Genomic DNA, 22,710 nt, shown 5'->3' with positions numbered 1-22,710 from the left:
TGAGACATATAATGGAGATTTTGACTTCACAATCAAGCATTCTTATTCTGAGTAGTGTAAGAAAATACAAGGAATGAGTAGAGTGTACGATGAAATTATTCTCACAATTGTTTTCAAAGATATATTTGAGAAAGAACCAAATTTATCCTAGTATCCTAGCAAGATATGGAATCTTAGGAATATTAGTCAAAAAGAGAAATCTTACAAAAATACTAGAGAAACATTGTGAAATATTTTTCAAGTTTCACATTGTTCAAGAAGGACTAAGATCATATTGTCAGTTGATTAGCATTCGGTACATAACCAAAAAGGTAACGCAGGTTTTAACAAGCATATCAGGCTTTACTGCGCCACTTTTTTCATTGCAAACTATACTGTGGTACTGTGATACAGGTGATGCAAAAATGGTTATGTTTTGCTGATAATTTCAGACTGCCTGACAGACAGATGAATACAGAAGGATACTTCAGGTATTTAACTAAGTGGATCCTATACTTTACAAAACCATAATAAAGGAATAAAAGTCCTATTTACACTCTTAAATCCCTTTCCATGTGATTCTATATGCATGACTAACGCAGCTACTGATCCAGGGATGAAATGCAGGCTAGGTGAACTCCCCAACAAACTCAGGTGTAACAACGCAGTAATGATGGACCACATTTCAGTCCCAGTTAAACTGGGGTAATCCTGCAATGCATCATTGTGAGAGCCCATCACGGGGCTTGAATATCTTGTTGCTGTTGTGGTTGACTGCAGTGAGAGTTGTCTGTCCAGCTGTCAGGGCTGTCACTGGTTTGGGATCTTAGGGAAAGCAAGCATGTTACTGTATCTTTCTGTAGGAGATCTTGGCCAGGACAAATCTTTTCTCAGAGAAAGAACTGGCTTTTTGTTTTCCCAGTGAGCAATCAGCTAGAGAGACTTCCTAAACGCTGAAGCATGAGGCTAGCCGGATGCAGTGATTCAACCGAGACTGTTTCAGATTTGAATTATTAAGTCTATACAGGGATAGATGTGGGGAATATGCAGACATATGTATTCCCCTCATCCATACCAAGCCAAAAAGTCAGAACCACCTTCTCAGACCGCCAAGCAAGGAAGAGTGGCTAAGCAGAAGCCCTTCACTTAGTATACCTTTACTGTACATTGAACTGGTCTCTGTGCAAACAGGTTGTTCTGTACTATGTGAAAAACATGGGAAACACAAGAATTACAAAATCAGTCCTCCTAAATGGCCTGTTCTGCCCTCAAGCTATGGAAAGCTTCAAGACAAATTAGGAAAAGTGAGTGCTCCCCTCAGAAGGATAAGAAGTGCAATAACCAAAAGGTTGCCACCACAGTAACACAGACAAATGTCAGTAGCCAAAGTCAGCACACCTGCTAGTGCTGCTGTGCTGCTATGGCTGGTTGCAGGGACGGGAATAAGTTCATCCAAACTGCTGGATAGTATTTATGTAGATGATCAGTCCTTGTCTTGCCTCTAATCTCTTGCCTATATTAGCAGAGGAAATGGTTCATTGCGCCATTACGGTGCTGTCCTAGAGATTTCGTAACCCTTTTTCTCCTCCATTTTCAGTTTGCAAGCTGAGGGAATCTGGGCCTGGTTAGAGATGCATTAGTTTATTTTAAAACATCTGGAGTTATCGTAAAAGTTGTCCAAACTTCAACAAGGTCTCTTTTTCACTTTTCCTTAAAACTTTGTTTTAAATTAATTTCTGTATTATTTCAGCTTATATATTCAAAATCTTATAAAAATAACTGATCAGTCTAATCAGTTTAGTCTTTCCTACCATTTCACTGAACTTACCATGTCCCATTTTGGGGAATATGTATATTTTATAGTACAGAATAAAAATCAATATAAATAGCCACATTTCAATAAATAAAGAAATTAGATCAAAGATTACTAATCCCAGCAGGCAAACAAAATACTCTTTTTAGAAACCTCAGGAGCTTCAGTTTCAGCCTTCTCCCATGGCCTGCTCTTTCAGATTCAGTAGGGTAATGAAGTACAAGAGCAAATATTTAATCCCCTTATTTCTGAAGGCCCCAGCTCAGCAAAGGTCTTACATGTGTTTATTCATGAGATTATTAATGAACATGGGTTCTGACAGAAATCTCGCTCATAATTTGAGAGAATTTGTATTTGAGAAGTGTATTTGTCAAGCTAAGCATGGAATGAAATTTCTAACCAAGGAAGAAGAGTTTAAGAAACTGAGATCCTAAAATTAGTCCTTGCTAATTCAGATAATCTATTTGATTATAATGGCAAGCATATTAAATCTGCTATGGAATTGCAATGGGTCTTGCAAGGCTTGTGCCCAGTTTTTGTTAAATTGTACTTCAGAGGGCACTCCCAATCATATACATGAAAGTCACTGCAATGCTCTGCTGATAGAAGTTTGGGGGATTTTTAATAGAGGGAATTTAGGTTTTCTTCTTTTTTGTTTGGTTTGACCTAATTTCTGACCTCTTTTTAATCTCTCATTAGAGTCCATCTTTTGCTTTCTTGCAACTTCTTTTCCATTGTGGAGAAGACTTGGGGCCTTCTGCTGAATAAAGGATGAATTTTGGTGAAGCAATGTCTGTTTTGAGCCTCAATTTATGGCTCTCTGACCTTTCCGAGATAACCAGCAGGGTTTATTCGCCTCTGATGTAATATCTCCTCTGGCCATTGGTGCACGAAGGAAACACATTGATTGTGCACTTCAGGAGGCATGAATTATTAGAGTTCTTAGAGAGCTGATGTGCAGCACGGAAAGCAACATGTCTTAGTTCTGGCATTTTGGGAAAATGCTTAATACATGAGCTTGTCATTACGAGGACTCTGCTATTAGAATTTTTATGCCCTTTGCCAGACTTGGATCCTCTGCTTATGAGTGCATCTGCAGTTACTGGTATCCCAGCAGGCAAGCAGACATTTCTGTCTCAGCAGTAAAATATTACATCTGGAGAATTAGTTGGCTTGGGAGGCGAAGATTTGTTTGGTTTGGGTTTTTTTTTAAGTCAGGCAAATAACACATTAATATCATTTTTATAGTCCCTTCTAATGTCCGTTTCCGTTTCCTGGCATAAACTTACTCTTAGGTTTTGCACTTTGCAGTGATGTGTTGCCATACCTGGACGTGAGCACCATCACTGGTCCAGAACTGCTTTGACTGCCATTACATGCCCTCAACACTATTAATAAGTCAATTAACAAACACAGGGAGCTGCAAAATCATTCATGTCATTACTGACATTGCATGTTCTTCAAAATGTATTTCATGGATATGAAATGGATATGTATTTTATGAAGTGGACATTTACAAGAAAAGATGAGGTGTTCTGCATGGCTTGATGCAGCCTTACAGCTATAAACAGGTTCAAAATCTGTTCTGATGCAAAAGTGTGTTTGTACCTTGCAAAATCATATCTGCAAATCTTATCTTTGCTCCAGGAGAAATTTGACATTGGTTACCAATTTTTGCAGGTCATTGGCAGAACTGTGTGGAGAAGCTAACTTACTGCTTGTCAACATTTTATATTCCCAGGCAACATTAAGCATTTAATTTTTCATACGTTTTGAAATATACTTTTCATTTTTAATACATTTTCTAACAACATAACTTGCTTGTTTAGCCACTATGCACTATGGATATGAAACTGTTGTATTTAGAAAAGTTATATACTTTTAATTAGACCTTGGGTTTTTTGAGTTTATGGAGTGATGTTGAGTTCTTAAAATATGTACTTAACTCCAATTTTCCTGTATAGAAACTCACATAAAATGTTATTATCTATGCTTCCTCCTTACTAAATGTCATTTACCATAATTTACAGTGTAAATGAAACTGAGCCTTCTTTTGAAGCATCCAGAAGGTATTATTTCTGTTTTTAGTGTATCATGATACACATTCATTTCTTCAGAATTTCCTCAAACCTTCATCTTTGTACCCTTAGCCACCTCTGTGTTTTCTTACCATGTCAGTAATCATTTACCATAGGATTAGCTGACAGACTGTGTTAAATCCAGTGGATCCCAATCTTCTTCAGCCATTGTACCACTACCTCAGTCTTATCTGAAAGGTGTTCAGAGCTCCCAGCTCATCACTGGGAGTTTAGTGTGCTCCGTATCTTGCAAGACAGGGCCTCTAGATGTAAGACATCATTATGTGTACCTTTGCCATGTGTTTGCATGTTTTCTGATCAGCACTGGGTTTTGTGTTGATTGTAACCCAGCTTGATGGCTGTGTGATGGACCAGGGCACACAGTGTATGAAGGGAACCAGCTGTGCTCCAGCTGAAGTCAGGCAGTGGCTCCACCCCTGGCTTCAGTGAAAGGGCCTGCAGGTTTAGAAGAAGGACAAACTAAATTAAAAACATGTCATAACTGATAGAGAAGTAGTGGCACACATAGCTGTGGTTGGGAGCCACACCATGATTTGCTACCTGGTAATCCTGAGGACATATTTCATACTAATGCATACTGAACTGCTAAAACTCCTAAAATTTTTGGGATACTACTGACTGCTTCTAACCAGCTATTTCTTATACCCTAACACCTTCTCTCTCAATAGCAAATCCTAGATGTTTACATACAAAGCTATGTCAAATGTTTGGTTTGAAGCAATACCGTGAAAGAGACTGAGAAGGAAGAGAAGCGTTCAGATCCACAAGCTGATACCAGTTCACACCTCGTGCCTCACACATCATGAGCATCTCAGAAAAATATCTGAAATAACATTTTTTGCCATACATAGGCAAAACAGCCAGAAGTAAAGAACATTCATACCCCTGTTGTACACATTTCATTAGGTATTTAGACACATTTGAAGTACACCTAATAAGTACTTGGGAGACTGTAGAGATTCCTTCCCAATCTGTATCAAACTGTTCTCTTTTCCAATATCATGTCAGTTCACTGGGGACCTAACAGACTTAAAGGAAAAAAACATTAACTGAGAAAAAAGTATTTAATATGCACAGCCACATAAAATAATCTAAAACTTCAGAAAGCAGCAAGTCAAGTGTCCTGATGCCATTTGAACAGTGCCTTTTCACTAGCTGTTTTGATATTAGGGAAGAAACTACCAAATAACTATTCTTGTGAGGATTTAATAATTTTAGTTATTTATCATTTGCCTTTGGATTGAAATTGCAGTTACTAAATTGAGGTAGGTAGCAGCCATTTATAGTAAAATAGACTACAATGAACAGTGTAGATTTTGCCATCAGGGGAGAGAGTGGGTGCTGCTCTAACAAAACCATCTAATTTAAAATTCTTCCCTTCACTTTTGTAACAGTTGCTTTGCCTATGTGTTTCCCTGTATTTTTATGAATGCACATTCATAAAATTGATTTTAAAAAACCTGATTCTCAGACAGTTCATAATGTGGGTGCTTTGCTTTTTACTAATGCTCTTTATCTCTCTACAGTAGAAACAGATACTCAGTGGCTTATGCAGCTCAGAAGCCATGGCTGCTGAATGCAACCGTGGAGGAAAACATTATCTTTGGGAGCCCATTTAATAAACAGAGGTAAATATCAATGCCCTTGCAAAAACACCTGGCAGCTTCTTTTAAAGAGATTTCTTTTGCTTCTTCTCCTGGAGGAAGTTTGTAGATTTTGAAAAATAGCAAGGCACATTAACCCTGGGGTGGATTTAGCTCACCTGGGTTTAGCCATCTCAAAGGAAGGCTTCTGTTTTAAATTAGCCTTTCAAGCCTCAGTCTCTAACCAGAATGCATGTCTAAGAAGTTTGTGAGAAATCACACAGTGGCAGTGGCTCTCCACGGAATACAGCGGAAGGCACGTGTATTTTTCAAGCAGCTAAAGTTAGGTGAGATTAATCCCATCTTTGGAGACTTCTGACATGTTTTTGTTTTGTTTAATGGACCCTGAGGCTACCAGAGAACTCTGGAAGTAGGGATACTAGGCATGTTTCCACCGAATTTATGTGCTAATCCTGCTGTGATCAAGTTACTGAGCAGCCACTTTTCAAAAACACTGCACGTATGAATATGGGGTACCTCACAGAAATAACCTTAATTCTTCCTTTAGAAATACAGGAGAAGGGAGTGTGAAAGCTGAGGTGCATAGCTTCTGTTGTGCTTATCCAGCACTTGCTTCTTGTGTCCCTCTAAAAGGTCAGCAAACAAATGCCATGGAAAAAGCAACTTGACTTAAGGAAAACAAATTGCTGATGTTTTCAAAGCAAACACTCTCTTTGTTTTAAGTTATTAAAAATACTTCCCAGTCCTCTCAGTGTGTGCTTTGTTAAGATGTATGACTCCATTGCCACTTAATAAAACTTATCAATGACCAAATATCTCAAAAACCAGATAAAGATCTAAAATTTCAGAGACCAGATTCTTCAGCTACTGCATCTGTCAGCCTAACTTCACTCCTATCAAAGGGGCAAGCCTGAATTACACCACCCAGATAGTCTGATCCCCGATGCTTATTAGCAGATCATCTGCGATACCCCACAGACCTAGAAATCTCACAACAAATTTCAAGTTTTTGCAAGTGGTTCCTGATCCTGGCAAGTTCAGAAGCACTGTAAGGCTAATTTGTCCTGTAATATCACACTGAAGTAAATGAAGAGGAACCTAAAAAGGGAAGAGTAATAATAACTCATTGGAAAATGGCTTCAAATACTCCAGAGTCCAGCAAAACAGCTCCGTGATAGGGAGGAATGTACTTAATGATTTATGTAATTGTATCTTAAAAAGTAGGCTTGCCAATAAAGATGTATAATATATATGTCATTTTTTTATAGTGCTTAGTTTACAACACTCCATGATTAGTTGCTGAATAATCATTTTGCCCTACTTTTTTCTGCAATTATCCAGCCATGATACAGCCATAATTTAGCAATGAATTTGAGCTGGAGATTTTTGTGTTAGCAAAGTGGCTGGTTAAATAATTGCAATGACCATAAAATTTTTACAGGTACAAAGCTGTTACAGATGCGTGCTCTCTGCAGCCTGACATTGACTTACTACCATTTGGTGATCAGACAGAAATTGGAGAAAGGGTAAATAACATGAATGCTTTTATATCTGCTTTGCCTGTGCATTAAGAGAATGCTATCTGATGTCCCTCAGACAGATCTAGCCTGTATTGGGCTGCCAGCCTGATAAATAATTATAATTCCCTAGGCGTTACTGCAAAAAAAGTTGAAAACTTTTTTCCTTCTTCAGCTGTCTCTCAAATGGGATTTTTTGATCAAAGTCTCCTATGTTCTGCTTGCAGAATTTGATGCTAGTATAGGTTGCATTTTTCAATCTAAGAAGCCTACTGTGCTTAGAGAGGCCCTTAATAATTTGCACTGACCCATGATGAGTTGCTGAATAATCATTTTTCTTCTGATATTATATGAGGATTATGCTCGTTTGTCAACAGGATTAGCATTTTAACAAAGTTTTTTATTTTTATTGGAACTCTGTATAACTGTAAAAAATCACATTTCCAAAGTCCTATCATAATGTTTATTCAAAATGCATATTTCTGATCCATTATACTCATTAGGGGATTAATTTAAGTGGCGGCCAACGACAGAGAATCTGTGTAGCTCGAGCACTCTATCAGAACACCAACATTGTCTTCTTGGTAAGAATTTTCTTTTCACATGGAGCATGGAAAGTTAGTAATGAAACTGTCGTTCCTTATATTCAGCTTTAGAAAAATTTACATTAGATTTAGAAAACTATAGAGACTTGTATTCAACCCCAAATACAAATTAGAGAGATAGATAGGAAATAAACATTTCCCTCACCAGAAGCAGTATTAGTACATACTGGGAGACTGATGAAGGTGGGATTTCCTTCAGAGATTAATAGTGGAAGAGTAGAACAGATTGTCTAACTTCTGCTCACTTTCAGTCGTGACATGCTATCAACATAGCCCCACTGAAATCAGCAGGATTTCTGATAAGGAAAAGCACCATAATGCAACTACTTGTGAGCAATGAACAGACTGAGGGTTCATCACTCCTGTGGAGTGCTGTGGATTTGGACAAACTCCATTCTCTGTTACTAGTTTCAAGGCATGTCAGGAATTTCAGGAGGCTACTGCTCATTAAGGAGCTGTTTGAGCCGCTTCAAAATTAACCAGGGCCTTCTCTTCTTGAAGAAAAGTGTTTGCATATTAATACCCTTATCTGAATGTTCTCTTGTTGCTAGCTACCCACTCAAAGTGAAGACCAAGCACATCTGCACTATAGTTTGGAGGAACTTAGAACAGTTCCTAACTCTGCTTTGTCTTTCTTGTGCCAGTTTCCCATCAAAATTAGGCCCAAGCTTGGCTCTGGATCCTGGCATCTTCAAATTTGGATGGGAAATTTCAGTTCTGCTGTTCCTGATCAGCATTAGTCCACACTCTCAGTGTGGCACCAGCACTGTACACATGTAGACACAAAAAAATTAACAGAGTCCATTGCTATGAACTGAAGAGCAATGGATTCTAGCTCACTGTTTTGTGGTTCAACCCTCTCACTAGGTCTTGGTCATTAGAGAGATATGAAACATTAGTAACGGCAGATGATTTCTATTTTTAAAAAACTCTTGAAAGACATAAAACTATTTTTTGTATCCTGTTCTAATATTTTTTTAATTTGGTTTGATTGCAGGATGACCCATTCTCTGCACTGGACATTCACTTGAGTGATCATTTAATGCAGGAAGGGATTTTGAAGTTTCTGCAAGAGGACAAGAGGACTCTTGTTCTGGTGACACATAAGTTACAATATCTACCACATGCTGACTGGGTAAGAGAAGAGATACCATGATGCAGATTTGCTAATGATGAACGTAGACTTGAAGTTAGCACCATAACGCTTGATGAGATCACTACTTTTCTCTGTAATAGAGTCCCTGCTTCTCCATTCCGTATGCCATGTGGCTAACTGCTTCTTTACATAACATGAATTTTACAGCAGAAGAAACTATTTTATTGTTACATTATTTGTGTACATTTTTTGATTGAAAGCCACCAGAGAATTATGATTTAATTACAAATATGACAATTATTTATTATGTCTTGTCTATGCTTTTTACAAGTGCAAGTAAGCATGGTTTATAGGAGTTTCAGTTTATGAGCTGTGTCAACAAACTTAAGACGTTATTAATAAAACATTGAATAAAAAGAACACAGAAATTTGCCTAACAGTATTCTCACCAATACTGAAATACTGAGACATGTCTTGTAGGATCCAGGTCAATGATTATGGTACCTATGTTGCTGAGTAGACCTATTGGATGCTTTCTCCCCTAGATCATAGCAATGAAGGATGGGATGGTGCTTAGAGAAGGGACACTAAAGGATATCCAAAACAAGGATATTGAGCTATATGAACACTGGAAAACTTTGATGAATCGCCAGGATCAAGAATTGGAAAAGGTAAATACGAGCATTTGGGCAAGGATGACATTTCTGAAAAGAAATATTTTTCAGTTAATTTCTAAAAAAAAACAAATCATGTCAGAAAGCAGGTTTTAAACTAGACTTTAGGGAAAAAATACATGAACTGCAAGGAAGTATAAGGAGCAGAACAGATTGTCTAGGAAGTGTGTGATATATCCGTCATGGGTGGTTTGTATGGACACATTAGGCAAACATCCTTTTAAAATGTGGTGCACAACTGATCCTTTGCTGGGGCAAGGGGCAGACTAAGAAACTTCCTCAATTATCTCTTAACCTTTTATTCTGTTATTGCCATGAGCATTTAAGATTCTCTAAAGACTATTTTTGAAGTTTTTATCATTCCAGAAGAAAGGGGATGAAAGAATGGAAAAAGAGAGAGGGAAAAAGGTGGAGAAGGTGGGATTTTCTGAAAGATGAATCCTAAAATACTGTGCTTTTGCATTCTGTGAGCTAAATCATCTGAGTAGTCTCTTTGAGGTTACTATTGGTGCTACCACAATGGCAGACAGCTAAGCTCTCAAATTAATAAATAAGTTTTCCTATGACAGGATATGGAAGCTGACCAGACTACTCTTGAAAGAAAAACTCTCAGAAGGGCCATGTACCCAAGAGAATCCAAATCACAACTGGAAGATGAAGATGAAGGTATGTTTCATCATTTCACTTTATTTATTCTATTACCATGTATCATTGCCTTTCCACTTGAACTGCTGGCAGTTCTTAGCAACAAAGTATGAGGATGTTCATGACACTTGGTAATAACAGTGGAAAGTTCAATACTTCAACTTGTTTAGACTATGACTTATTTAAGGGATTCTCCATAGATTTCTCTAAACATTGTGCAAGGATAAGGTGTACCAAAACAAGGTGATACCTTTGCTAACTCATACTGCCTGGAGGTAGTGAAGGGTGAGACAGAAGTAAAACAAAGGTAAGAATTGTTATTCATGCAAACTGAGGTAGCTGTGTCAAGTCATTGGCACAATAATGTTAGATCATCTGTATCCCTGTGCCCCATGAGATATCTGTTCTGGGTCTTGATATATCACTACGTGATCAAACTTGTAGCTATTTTCAATTCCATTTTGGATACATAGTTAATCTGCTATTTTTCTAGCTAAGACTATTCATGGGAGAAATCTTAGGCTTTGTTCTCAAGCTTATCTTCTTGTTCCCCACAAGTCTTGGTGGTCTTAGAGGCTGCAGATTCAGATTTTACTTTTAAAGTGGGTGGGCGGCAGAGAGGAACGCACAGTTGGGTATTGGAAGCTGGCAACATGACCCATCAGGAGCATCCCTGGGATGCCAGACCATGCCTAAATAGAGTAGTCAGTCCTGGCAAGCAATAAGTTTGTGCCAGGGAAGAGAAGAGGTGAGCTGTAGGCTTCACCTTAACTCAACAGGAGCACTAATTGCAGGGATTATCTTGGTGATGTTTATCACAGAACGCAAACTGGCTATTAGCAGGCTTTCAGCTGCTGCCTTGCGTTTCATCTGGCAATGCTCATGATGGATTGTCATCTTAAGTCATAGGTCTGTAGTTCCTGGATTGCTCTGTTTTGAAGATATTTCCAATCACTGCACAATAGGCAGAGCTGAACCCCAAAGCCCCTGAGATGGAAATATTATGTTGGCTTCATATTTCTTTGGCAGAACTGAGTGGAACAGCTCTTACTATGTCCAGTCATCCGTGCACTTTATCAATTAAATTCTGGGAGGAGTTTAAATTGAGGTCATTCCCAAGCTCCTCCTTGTGGTCTCTGCAAGAAAGCCTTGCCAAAAACCTGTATCTTCTTTGTGGGGAAAGATAGAAAACATGGGGGGGAAAAAAAGACATGTCCATGTAATCTACAGAATGCCTGCAAAAAGCATAATTAAGATCATAAAACATGTATCAGTAACTTCAGGGCAGAAATATAACATGACATTGCATTCCAGGTCATCCACACTTACTATGTGACATAGGGAACATACACAAAGGCTCTGTGTCCCAAAAAGTGCAAGATTTCAATTTTCAAGAAATCACTCACTAATAAGTTTTTAATGTTCAAAATCAGAAATGCTGTCAGCTCAGGGCTGTCAAGAGCAGGTCAACATTTCTCTTCCCCAAGTGCAGCCTGCACAGCTGTGATGTATATTTTTATTACCTGGAAAAAAGATTATTTTTAAATGTAATGTTTATGTACCTATGAAAATATATTTCCCATAGTAGAAGTCTTCCACCAATTGTATTTCAGTGTAATGTGAACAATTATCATACAGTCAAAGAAGGACTAGAAGAAATGTTAATTCCACAGCTGTTCCCTTTTATATAGACAAAACTTTAGTAATCAGGAATAAAGTAAAAATGGAGTTCTTTCCTTCAACAGATGTCAGAGCATCTGAATGGAAAGCTTTGGAAAGCTTTCTAGAAACTTTATTGATGATAGTGACCCAAAGTGTTCTGCTGACCGTATAATAAAAGCAACTGAACAGGTTGGGAAAGACCTAGTCTTTAGTACAAATAGTCAGTACTGAATGCCTGACTTACAAAAATATTTATTACCAAAACTGTAACTAGCCAAAGACTGACAGTCTATAGAGTTGCCCGAAGAGCACAGGGAAAGTCTCCTGAAAATATGTTTTTAAATGACAAATTTAATATTGCCATTAAAATTAAAATTCAAAACAAAAAAGTCAACCAAATCCAGTAAGACCGAGTATAATTCTTAGTACTGAATCCAAGCTAACTTGATCAAATTTCTGAGTCACAGAGGAAGAAGAGGAAGAAGATGAAGATGATAATATGTCAACTGTCTTGAGGCTCAGAACAAAGATGCCATGGAAAACCTGCTGGAGATACCTAACCTCTGGAGGATTTTTCTTGCTCTTTCTGATGATTTTCTCAAAGTTATTGAAACACTCAGTTATAGTGGCCATAGACTATTGGCTTGCTACGTGGACATCCATGGACAATGGAAATGAAGTCAGGAACATTGATAATGCTAACAGCACAAATAAGGTGGGGCATATCTTAGAGCTTGGCAGGGATAAAAAAAAGAAAAAAATGTTCTAAAGTAATTATTTGCTGTTCATCTAGAAGCCAGCTAGATTAGAAAGACAGATAGAGTACAATTGATTATTATACAGGATGGATGAATTGTTTATGATAAAACATAAGACAATTCAAATTTTATCAATCTTTTCAATCATGCAAAGCTGAAACAGAAGCACGTCTGAGGTAAGAAAAATGATTGACTTTTCAAAGGAAGGAATCTCACACTAAACTTTTCCATCTGGATTTTTTTAACACATAAATCAATTGCCCCATTTTCCTAAGTACTGCTTTCCAGTAATGTCCTGCCAAAAAAAAAAAAAGGTCTTCAAATGTACTACTTCAGTACAATATGTTTATAGCTGTAAATTTGACTCATATACTAATATCTCACTGAAAATCACTTAGTAAACTTTCAGAAGGCTTAAATATGTTATAGTCCTGGCAGATTAGTTTAGGATTGGCTCTGGGAATTTTAGTGGTGCTTGAACTTAATAAAGTGGAACTTTCCAACGTCTCTCAAATGCCTTAATTCTTGAGAGGTTCTACTTTGGTTGTCTGAGTTTCTTGGATAACAATTTGCATACTTTTGTATTTGTCCAGTTAGTCTCTCTTCAGAGTTCTAAGTATTAGCACTTCAAGGTCTTCAAGGGATCTACTCATCAGTAGGTGAGGGATCTCAGAACTGCCAGATCTTCTAATTATGTGAACTTAATGAATTGCAGTTCTGTCATAGTTCTTTTATTTCCCAAATATTATATTGATATAATTCTGTAAGATAAGTGATGTGACATACTAGCTGATTGGTACCAGGTACCGTGGGAACTTCCTAGTAGAAAAGAGAAATGTGCGTTTATTTCTAGGATTGATGTATTTGTCATTTTATTAGACTTCTCATGTAGCTGTCTTCAGCACCCTCTCTGGAGCAGGGATTGTCCTTTGCCTCATCACGTCTCTGACTGTGGAGTGGATGGGCCTCACAGCAGCCAAGAACCTACACCATAATCTCCTCAACAAGATCATTCTTGGACCAATCAGGTACAGCAAAAATAACGTTCTTCCTGAAAATCTACGTGGCCAAAACCTGTCCTGGTTTTGTAACTGGGAGGATACTCCTGTGAAGAGCTCTTGTAATTGCCCTGTTTTCTTCAAGGCCTCAAAAAGTGAGAATAACTAGTCAAGTGAGCCAGGGGGCTGGGGGTGGGGTGGTGAAATTCCATGTCAGAACATCTGACAGTCATCCTCCTTTTTTATCTGGCTGAAATGTGTCAGGTAGCTGGCACCCTCTTCAAGGCTGGGGTGCCAAGGAAAGCTTTGAGTGCAGTTCTAGCTCCAGGACACCCACCTCCAACCCCGAGCAATGGGCATGGGATCAAATGATGTGGACAAGTTTCTTCTGATGGCCAGAGGCAGGTTCTGTGCACAGTAACCACAGTCTCTCATAGGCAGCAGGATGGCCAAAAGGACGCCTGGATAATGAATACAGTTATCACAGTTCTTTTATTAAATGACTGAGTCCTGGTGCCCAGTACCATGCAGGGGGTTGAGTAGTGGCCAGGGGCAGACTGTGATCTTTGGAAGGGATCTTAAATCTTGAGGGAGTGTGGATGAAAGAGCAGGGGGCAAACCAATAGCTTTTTGGAAGAGGAGACTTAAAAATTGGGGGGGGGAGGAAATGCCAAGAGAAGCATTTGGATAATCAGGATGCAGACATTATGATGTGTTATGTTATTCATAATTACAGCTTGGTCTTAGAAAATGTCTGAACACAGAACTGTGTTCTGTCTGACCGTGCTTTTTATCCAAAACTGGAATTCCTTTTCAGGTAACATTTCATTTTTAATTTGTTCAACAGGTTTTTTGATACAACTCCGTTGGGGCTAATTCTAAATCGCTTCTCTGCTGATACAAATATCATTGATCAGGTAGATGTACCAATATATTCTGTTTTATTTCATCTTGGCTTTGTAAATTTTCACTTAGCTACTGAATAAGTTGATGTATTAAAATATTCTGTAGAGAAAGGCATAGCAAAAATGGGCTCTGGGAATGATACAAGACAAATTCAAAATAGAAAGTACACACGCATTTGTAGTAATGAGGGCAGGTAACCACTAGAATAAACGTGGTGGGAGATGGTGGCTCTTAATGTCTTCATATGCAGACTCGTTGCTTCTGCTGGAAAATCTAGATTAGCAAAACACCAGATTTTGGGCTAAAAAGAGGAAACAGGGTAGAATAAAACAACTTTAACTGTATGGGAGTACTTGTGACAAATAGATGTTCCATGCTGGCTGGTACACATGTGAATTTAGAGCATTCAGGAAGAGGAAGGGATGCTTTCACTATGGCTGTGAATTAAAATATTTGGATGAGTAATAATCCTGAATGTAAGGGTGATGGGAACATGGAAGGAAAATTAAGAGGCTCTGAGAAATAGCATGCTGTTTCTCTAAATATTTGGGATATCAAGAACAATTTCTCTTTCTTGCCTGTTATATGAATGAGGTGGAAATTACTTCTATTTCTCCGTGACCTTTGAAACACTGACCTTTAGAAAAAAACCTACTGACTCATTTTTTAACTTCGGCATATTTGAGTAGTAGACCCACAGAAAAATAAAGGCTCCTGACATAATTAGAATATCAATGAGTGCATAGTGGTATCATTCCACTTTCCCTGTGGTCCCCTATAGGAAAAGGCATCTCATGGTACTACAGGTGACTTTTGCCTTAAGTTTGTTTTTTGTTTCACTCTAGCACATTCCTCCTACCCTGGAGTCTCTTACGCGTTCCACCTTACTCTGCCTGTCAGCCATTGGAATGATCTCCTACGCCACTCCATGGTTCCTTGTTGCCCTTGTGCCTCTCGGGATAGCGTTTTATTTCATCCAGAAATACTTCAGAGTTGCTTCCAAGTACGTATTAAAAAATTGTACTGAAAATTTCTTCTAAAAAGTTTGTACGTAAGATTTGTGATTGATTGTGAGGTTATAGGAGCTAGTATAAGGGGAAAATGGCCAAGGCATCCTGCTTTTGATCCTGAAGTATGAGTTTGAGACATACATTGGAGGATGTTTCCAGCTGACCTGACTACAAATGGGGTATTTGGGGAAGTAACGCTAATTGCATCACTTTTGTACACTGTTGGCTATAGAGTCAGATGAGCATGAAGTTTGTTAATCAACTAAGCCAGCTCGCATCTGGTCAAAGCTCCTCTTTGACCTTTTGAGGGTTAGCAGAGAATGGAAAATAACTTCCTGGATTAACATAAGTCACAGCTTTTCATATTAGGAAAAAAAAAAATCCACAGAAAGTAATTTCCATTTCATATTCAGAATGGTTTGCTGGTTATAAAAAGTATAGTTTTTCAGCAAAAAGAGTGTCATGATTTCTTGGAGTCATGTTTCTAGTGCTAAATCCATTATATAATTCAGTAAAATATCTTAAGCAAGCCTGCTGAAGTTTCTTCCTAAATTCAATCAGTAATGCTTTATTTTTTTATCAGCCAAATTTATGCCTGGATTTACTCTACTTTCTGAAACATAAGAACACCCATCAAGGCACCTGCTAACCTGCAGGGAGGCCAAAATAACCTAACATCATTAGCAACGGTCACTTCTGGCCCTGTCTTTGCAGTATGCACGTGGTAAAGCATTAACTGGTGTTTGGTAGCATCCATTTAAGAGACATGGTGATTTTCAACTCACAGTTGACTCATCGACAATACTATTATTTAGGTAGCCTGAGAAAGAATTGTGTCAGTTATTTCCCTTAAATCAATGGAGCAGGAGGGGCACTGAGCAACATATCAACAATTTAGCTTCACTTTAGCCTACTTTTCATCAGCTTTCCTCAGAATTTCCAAGGACATTTATTCATAAGAAAACTCTATAATCAGAATTCACAAAACAAAAATGTTTAATTCTGAAATAATTTGCTTAAATTCCTTGAGATTTTTCAGAAACCTCATTCTTTCTCTACCAGGTTTCCAAACTAATGCTGTATGTGGCAGTACACCAGGTCTCAAGGTGGCTAAGGAATCAGGAGGCCTGGTTTTCATTCTTAAATACATTATGGTCTTCTGAGTGTTACTCTGTCCTGCTTCACATAGCAGTGCACACTGTTTTAAAGTTCTTACTTAAAATAAGAAGCAGAGTAGGCAAAGTCTGATGTATTAGACCCCAGGGAAATACTACAGTTTCTCTCTCTGACTTTATATGTGAGAGTAAAGTCTCCATATGACTCCAAATCTGGTTTTCCCACATGCTGTACCAATACCGCGCCAGCTAGTGAGAAGTTGATCACCACTGTACGTCAGCACACACACAGACGTGCACCCATTGGCTCTGCAATCACTGACCTTCTGCAAGTCCATAACTACCTCATTTGTTTTATTCCCTTACAGTTTTCTGGGAAAATCTGTATCAGCAAATGGTTGGGGTTTTTTTTTTTGGTTTGGGTTTTGTTGGGGTTTTTTTGTTTGTTTTGTGTGGATTTTTTAAATCTCTTTAAATTAAACTCTTTTAAATCACTTGTGAAGAATCCAGGGTTGACTTGTGTTCTTTTAATCCAAAACAGAAATTAATAAATCCAATTTATTTCTAGAAAAAATAGTCTTGGGAAATGAAGGATGAAGGAATAGCTTCAGCCAGTATTTGTAACTTAGTTGCATGCAGTACTTTCCAGGCATATAAGCTTCACTAATTTTTAGAAATGCAAATATTTACAGTATTTCTTGCAGCACTTTGACTCTTTGTTGTATTTTCCATTACATCTCTCAGAAACTTCTGTGTATTTTCCATCATAAATTTGAAAGTGAGCATATTTATCATCAAAACATAAGCAGCAAATTCAGTTCTGTATACTGTAACATTCACCATCATGGAGCAGTTATTTCTCCTGGCCTATCTAATACAGTGTGCAAACATAGTAGGATTTTAATAAAGAGTTTAAATATCTAATGATCTGGCCTCTCTTCTGTTTATACAACTCGCTGCTATGCCAATGGCAGAGTGTTACAGAAAGATGTATTTGTCTCTGTGGTTTGGAAAACGTTCCTTTTTCAGAAGACTGGAACTTTTTAGACTTAAATATCATTGCTCCATTGCTGAATAATTGAGGAAATTTCTCATTCATGTTATTTCTCTGTCAGAGCTGTCTCTATTTCAACCAATGTGATAATGTTAATGCTAAAAATAGAAGGTCTGCTATAGTATGTTGTATTTTACAGCATGTCGTGGTACTCAGAGATACTCAAAATCAGGCAAACTTTTTATGGAAAGGCACCCTTTTTGTTAGGCCAGCTTATACAGTTGCAATAAAACAGATATGCTTGGAAATAACCAAACTCTATTTTATACCTGATGTAAGAGCCACAAATAACATGCCAGAAAGTTGAAAATCAACTGTTCTGAATTTATGTTAGTTGTAGTAGTTAATAAATTAGAATGTTTGAGAATAAAAGGTAATTAGGATCTGGCTAAAAGAATGGACAGCAGGTTTTTATCCAACAGAGGTGTGATAATGTCATTACTGCTGCGGGAGAAGGAGAAGCTTAGCTGTGTCGAAAAGCTAGATCTGTGGAGGTTGCTGGAGATGATTCAAAGGATCCAATGGCAAAAAAATAATAATGAAAAGTAATATTCCCATGTCAGTGACTTTCTATACTATAGATATACTATTTTGTGTCATCCTGAAAAGAATATGTGCCATACATAAAATGTCTGTTCTTGTCTGTTATGCCGTAAAATTTCTACAGACAGAGATGTTTACATTGTAATGGCTGCCTGTTGCTTTTCGTGTTCCCAGAGACCTCCAGGAACTTGACGACAGCACCCAGCTACCTTTACTCTGTCACTTCTCTGAGACAGCTGAAGGCCTTACCACCATCAGAGCATTCAGGTCTGTAAAACAAATTATTAGAGAGAGGCTTGGGTTCTGCTCTGGCCCGTGCAGCTCGTTGGACCATGTCTGAGGGCAAATTATTCGATTTGGTAGACTTTAATTAAGCTATCTCAAAATAGGGAAGAATTTTTTTCCTGTTGCTTTGCCATGTCTCTAAACATTTGTGCATATTTTCATTAACACACTAATTTATCTGTACTGGTTTTCCGCTGAATGGAAGATGATGACTTTTTTAGGGTACAGTATTTAAACTCCTAAGGTGTTTTGTTTATTCGTGCCTTACTTCAGCAGCAGGGAGCTCCCCTGTGCCAGGCAGGCACGGGCATCAGTCCTTCAGACCCCTGTGCTATATCCCACAAGCTGTGCTAGCCAAGTGCCCCTGAATCATTTCTGTATTTAACCCACTCCTCAGGCAGGGAAACATCATTATAGTATTCTTCAAACAAAAGTCAGTATGCAACTAAAGGGACTTACCAAGAAAACTATGGCAGAACAGAACTAGATCTTAATATTGTAAACATTTGTCAATGAAAACCGAAAAATAAATTCCAGAGATTCAGAGAATTTTTCCAACTTTCCATGCATATACTCTTCTTCTCTACTTACTATATGAAATATAGGCCAAATTCTCCTTGTATGTTCACTACATTATAGCTGGCATGACTTTGTCAAAGTGCCAGCTTGATGCTGTCCCCCAGTAAGCGTAATTTGCACTCATTCTGTACACTGTAATATTTCAAACTGGTGTGGATCGCACTGCACTGCTATTCACACATGTATCTGTTCAGCTTAAGACAGCTTCATGATTTCAAGCTAGCTTTAGGACCTAGGCTATTAGTTCAGAGTGCTGCAGTAAGGAGTGTGCCAGGACAAGCAAAAATGTTGCTGTGTGGAAGAGATGTGAGCCAGTGGTCAACAAGAAATTTGTAACAAGCTTTATCAACCAGAATGCTGTATTCAAACAGTAAGTCATAATTAAGGCCAGATGCTGATATATGCTGGATGCTTCTTGAGAGGTTCAGAGTGGCCTTTCATCACGTTATCTCCTGAGAAAAATGAAGGAGCTTAGCATTTCTTGGGAGTCGTTCAGCTCTTCTTTACCTTACAAAATGACAACGTGGGCTTGGACGGCAGAGAGCAAAAGGCAGCCCTAGGGAAGGACTAGGCATCGTGACCATCACTTGAGTTTTCCAGGATCTCTGGTGCTAATCAAAACCATTTCATCTCCCTGTATGTCCTCCACTGTCAACCAAATCCAAAATCTCCAGTGTTTTTTGTTAGCAATCTCGTATTTACTAATAGTTCTGTTAGTTATTCTCTGCGGTTTGAGTTCAGTATGTTCCAGGATAAAATAGAGCAGCCCCTCATATAACTTACCACAAAGTAGCACAGTTGGATCAAGAAACAATTTTAGTGACCTTTGCTGTTTGTCATCTGACAGGATAAAAGTCTAAAACTGCCCAGAAGATGAGCTGGATGTGGATGAAAAGATACAGATTGAGCATGTCAGATTTTCCATTAGGAAAGCAGTTTTGCTGCCAGAAGCGCAGACAAGCAGAATATTCAGTGCATCTTTGCTCCTCCCAGTGTCACTTGTTGTTACCACTTGCTGTTTTGGGGAGGTTGCTTGCCATGTTTACAAGATGTACAGAGGGAAATAAAGTATCAGTGGGAAAAGGGAAAAAAAATTAAAAGACGTTTCTGGCAGAACAGTGGTTACAGGTGCTTCACAGCAGGGCTTTGAGGTTTTGAAATGGAAGAGCTTGCCATGGTAAAACAGACAATAAGCTGCTGAATGAAGTCTGGCTAGTTTATTCAAGTGAGGGTATTTAACAGACAATAGAATATGCAACTATGAAACAGCAAAATGGTTTCCATGACTGCAGGTCATATCTAAAGTACTGCAAGGCACCATGAGTTTAATGCACTTACACCAACAGAGATTTGCCCCTCCATCCCCAAAGCGTACCTCTGCTCTTAGGTGATCAGTCTACAGTCTATGTTAGCTGAAGCCTTAGAGGTGTCACTCCCGTTGAAGATCCCTGCAGCTGGCCAGGTAACTTCTGAAATCAGATTTTAAGCTAGTAGCTTGTGAAAAAGAGATAGGCCATGGCAGGATTCACCTGTGAGATGGCTGGAGGGCAGCAGCAGCCACAGTCCACAGCTATAAAAGCAGATGTACTCTGGGAAGTGAAACCTGTCCCTAGCACCCCGACACTGCAGTCTCTTTGAGGGGACAGGCTCTGATCCAAAAATCCAGTCCACTATAATTGCTTGTCGAACAAATTCCTCCCTATTGTGCGTGTAGCTCTGCCTGGTTGAGGTGAGCCCTGGCAGCAGTTATGGGCCCTTAGGGAAGAGTTTTTAACCCAAAGTTCGGCAAAGGCAGAAGGGCCAAAAGTTTCGGTTTGGGGGGAGGGGAGGAAGAGAGGAGTTTAACGCCTTATCCTTTTGTGTCTGAGTGTGTAATGTGTTGTAATATAACAACTTTGCTCTTGGCAGGCACGAAGCCAGATTTAAACAACGTATGCTGGAACTAACGGACACGAACAACATTGCCTACTTATTTCTATCAGCTGCCAACAGATGGCTGGAGGTCAGGACGGTACGTTCAGTTTAGTCCCAGCCATGGTTTTGAAACCTTGGAAGCAAACAGAGACTTTGCCTGATGCAGAGAAGATAATAATGATAATTAATCTCGCGATGAGATTATACATACTGTTCCTTAAAATAGATCGGGATTGTTTATGTTATACCCATAGGGGTTTTTTCAGCTTTCTTGGCCAGGAGTAAGAAAATACAAGTCTCCCTCATCTTTTGCTGTTGTGAAGTCTCACGTCTGAAGAGAGTGCAAGAACAAACATTTATGTAACTTGAAATAAGGCTTTCTCTACTACTGTGCAGCATCTGCAGACCTGCTGTGGCAGGAACTACTTTCAAAGCAGAGCATGACTTTTAAGTAGTTTTTTGAATTGTGTCATCATTCTGCCAGCATTGTTTCAGGCATCATTGAGCTTCCAGGTCCTGAGGTATCTGTCCAGCAACAGGTTTTATCCCATACCTGTAATTTAGAGCCCCCATTTGCAATGCCTTTACTGCAGCTGTGAGCCCATACGGTGTGATTTACAGTACTGTTCAATACCGTGAAAGATGGCAGAACTAGACTCCAACTGAAAAACAAATGACAGCAGGGCACAATGCAGCCAGTGCCAATGAGACAGGCTTTCCAGGGCCAGCATACGAAGAGGTTCCCTAATGTGCAAGGCAAGAAAAAGCAAGAAAAATCACTGTGATTTCCTTATTCATCTGACACTAGAGCCGTGACCTGATTCTGCTAGACACAAATGCTAACAGGCATGATTAATCCTCACTTCAAAGGCTGTATTCTTACCTTCATTTCCTGATATGCTGGCAGAGCAACAAAGCTGTGCTCAGTTTCTTGTGATGGCACAGCTTTCTCTCATGCATGAAGCTTTCAGCTTCCTACAGTATCCAAGATCCAGTTGAACTTGCTTCCAAATCACAGACAGATAAATAAAAGTGCAACAGCCAGTCCTGGAATAAACTGTGGCAGTGCCTGCTAATGTCTCACAGTCTTAGACTTGCTTACATGTGGAATGGATTTGATCCAAGAATATGCATCGCTTCATCATAGCTTTAGAAATAACGTGGTCACGCCAAGGAATAGTTTATTTAGCTCTGCCTAATGGTACAGTGGTACTAATGTTACTCAAAACTTTGTAGGGTTTAATAGCAACTGTGAAGTCCTGTCCCAGCTGCTGATGAAGACTTGAGACCATTGTGCTTCAACTTCCCTGTAGATGCTAAGTTTGAATCTGTTGTCTGCTCATCAACACTTTTTACAGACAGATGAACTAGGCAGCCCTCATTCAAATCTCAGAGGGAAAGATTCCAGGCAGGATATTATCGGACAGGAAGAAAAAAAATGGATGGAAAATGCTAACCCTGTAATCCAAAGTAAATATAATGCAGGGAGCAGTGGGAGAGTGGGAATACCAGCAGTCTCATGAATCAGGCACCTTGACAGTTACATGAGGTCACATGTGGCATTCACTTCAAAACTGAGGTACACATCAAGAAGATGGGTTCAAGCTCCTGCAAAGCTTGTGATAAGTCAGATCTTTCTAATACAGCCTACACAGAAATTTCTGTAAATCAAGTGAGCACCATGCAACAGAGCTGAGATCCTTCAGGTATCTACCTCAGAGCCACTCTGAAACTCAAAGTGCTGTGGCAGGAGCAAGGCTTAGTGGCCTGTTTGCAGCACTGCAACTACACAGCTATACTGCTTTCAAAGTCCATACTACTGACACCCACATGGTGTTTCACTGCAGGTTGTGA

At 38.9% G+C, this 22,710-nt stretch overlaps 1 protein-coding gene across 11 annotated transcripts in view; it reads left to right on the top strand.

Moving 5' to 3' along the window:
• Window positions 1-22,710, top strand: part of ABCC9 (ATP binding cassette subfamily C member 9) — a 74,522-nt gene that overhangs the window by 39,226 nt on the left and 12,586 nt on the right. For 7 of the 11 annotated variants that reach the window (XM_075113943.1, XM_075113926.1, XM_075113917.1 and 4 more), the window contains 14 exons: window positions 432-470; window positions 3,823-3,861; window positions 5,418-5,519; window positions 6,937-7,021; window positions 7,516-7,596; window positions 8,615-8,752; window positions 9,259-9,384; window positions 9,957-10,053; window positions 12,162-12,409; window positions 13,332-13,480; window positions 14,298-14,367; window positions 15,202-15,359; window positions 18,253-18,345; window positions 20,851-20,953. In XM_075113943.1, the coding sequence (XP_074970044.1) occupies window positions 432-470; window positions 3,823-3,861; window positions 5,418-5,519; window positions 6,937-7,021; window positions 7,516-7,596; window positions 8,615-8,752; window positions 9,259-9,384; window positions 9,957-10,053; window positions 12,162-12,409; window positions 13,332-13,480; window positions 14,298-14,367; window positions 15,202-15,359; window positions 18,253-18,345; window positions 20,851-20,953 (1,528 nt within the window). The remainder of the gene's footprint in view (window positions 1-431; window positions 471-3,822; window positions 3,862-5,417; window positions 5,520-6,936; window positions 7,022-7,515; window positions 7,597-8,614; window positions 8,753-9,258; window positions 9,385-9,956; window positions 10,054-12,161; window positions 12,410-13,331; window positions 13,481-14,297; window positions 14,368-15,201; window positions 15,360-18,252; window positions 18,346-20,850; window positions 20,954-22,710) is intronic. The other 4 variants (XM_075113984.1, XM_075114003.1, XM_075113975.1 and 1 more) reach the window with 3 other exon arrangements.

The sequence above is a fragment of the Phalacrocorax aristotelis genome, chromosome 1, assembly GCF_949628215.1.
Source record: "Phalacrocorax aristotelis chromosome 1, bGulAri2.1, whole genome shotgun sequence".
In the NCBI taxonomy this organism is placed as follows: Eukaryota; Metazoa; Chordata; class Aves; order Suliformes; family Phalacrocoracidae; genus Phalacrocorax; species Phalacrocorax aristotelis.
The sequence above is the reverse complement of the archived record's forward strand: the minus strand, read 5'-3'. Positions and strand labels throughout refer to the sequence as shown.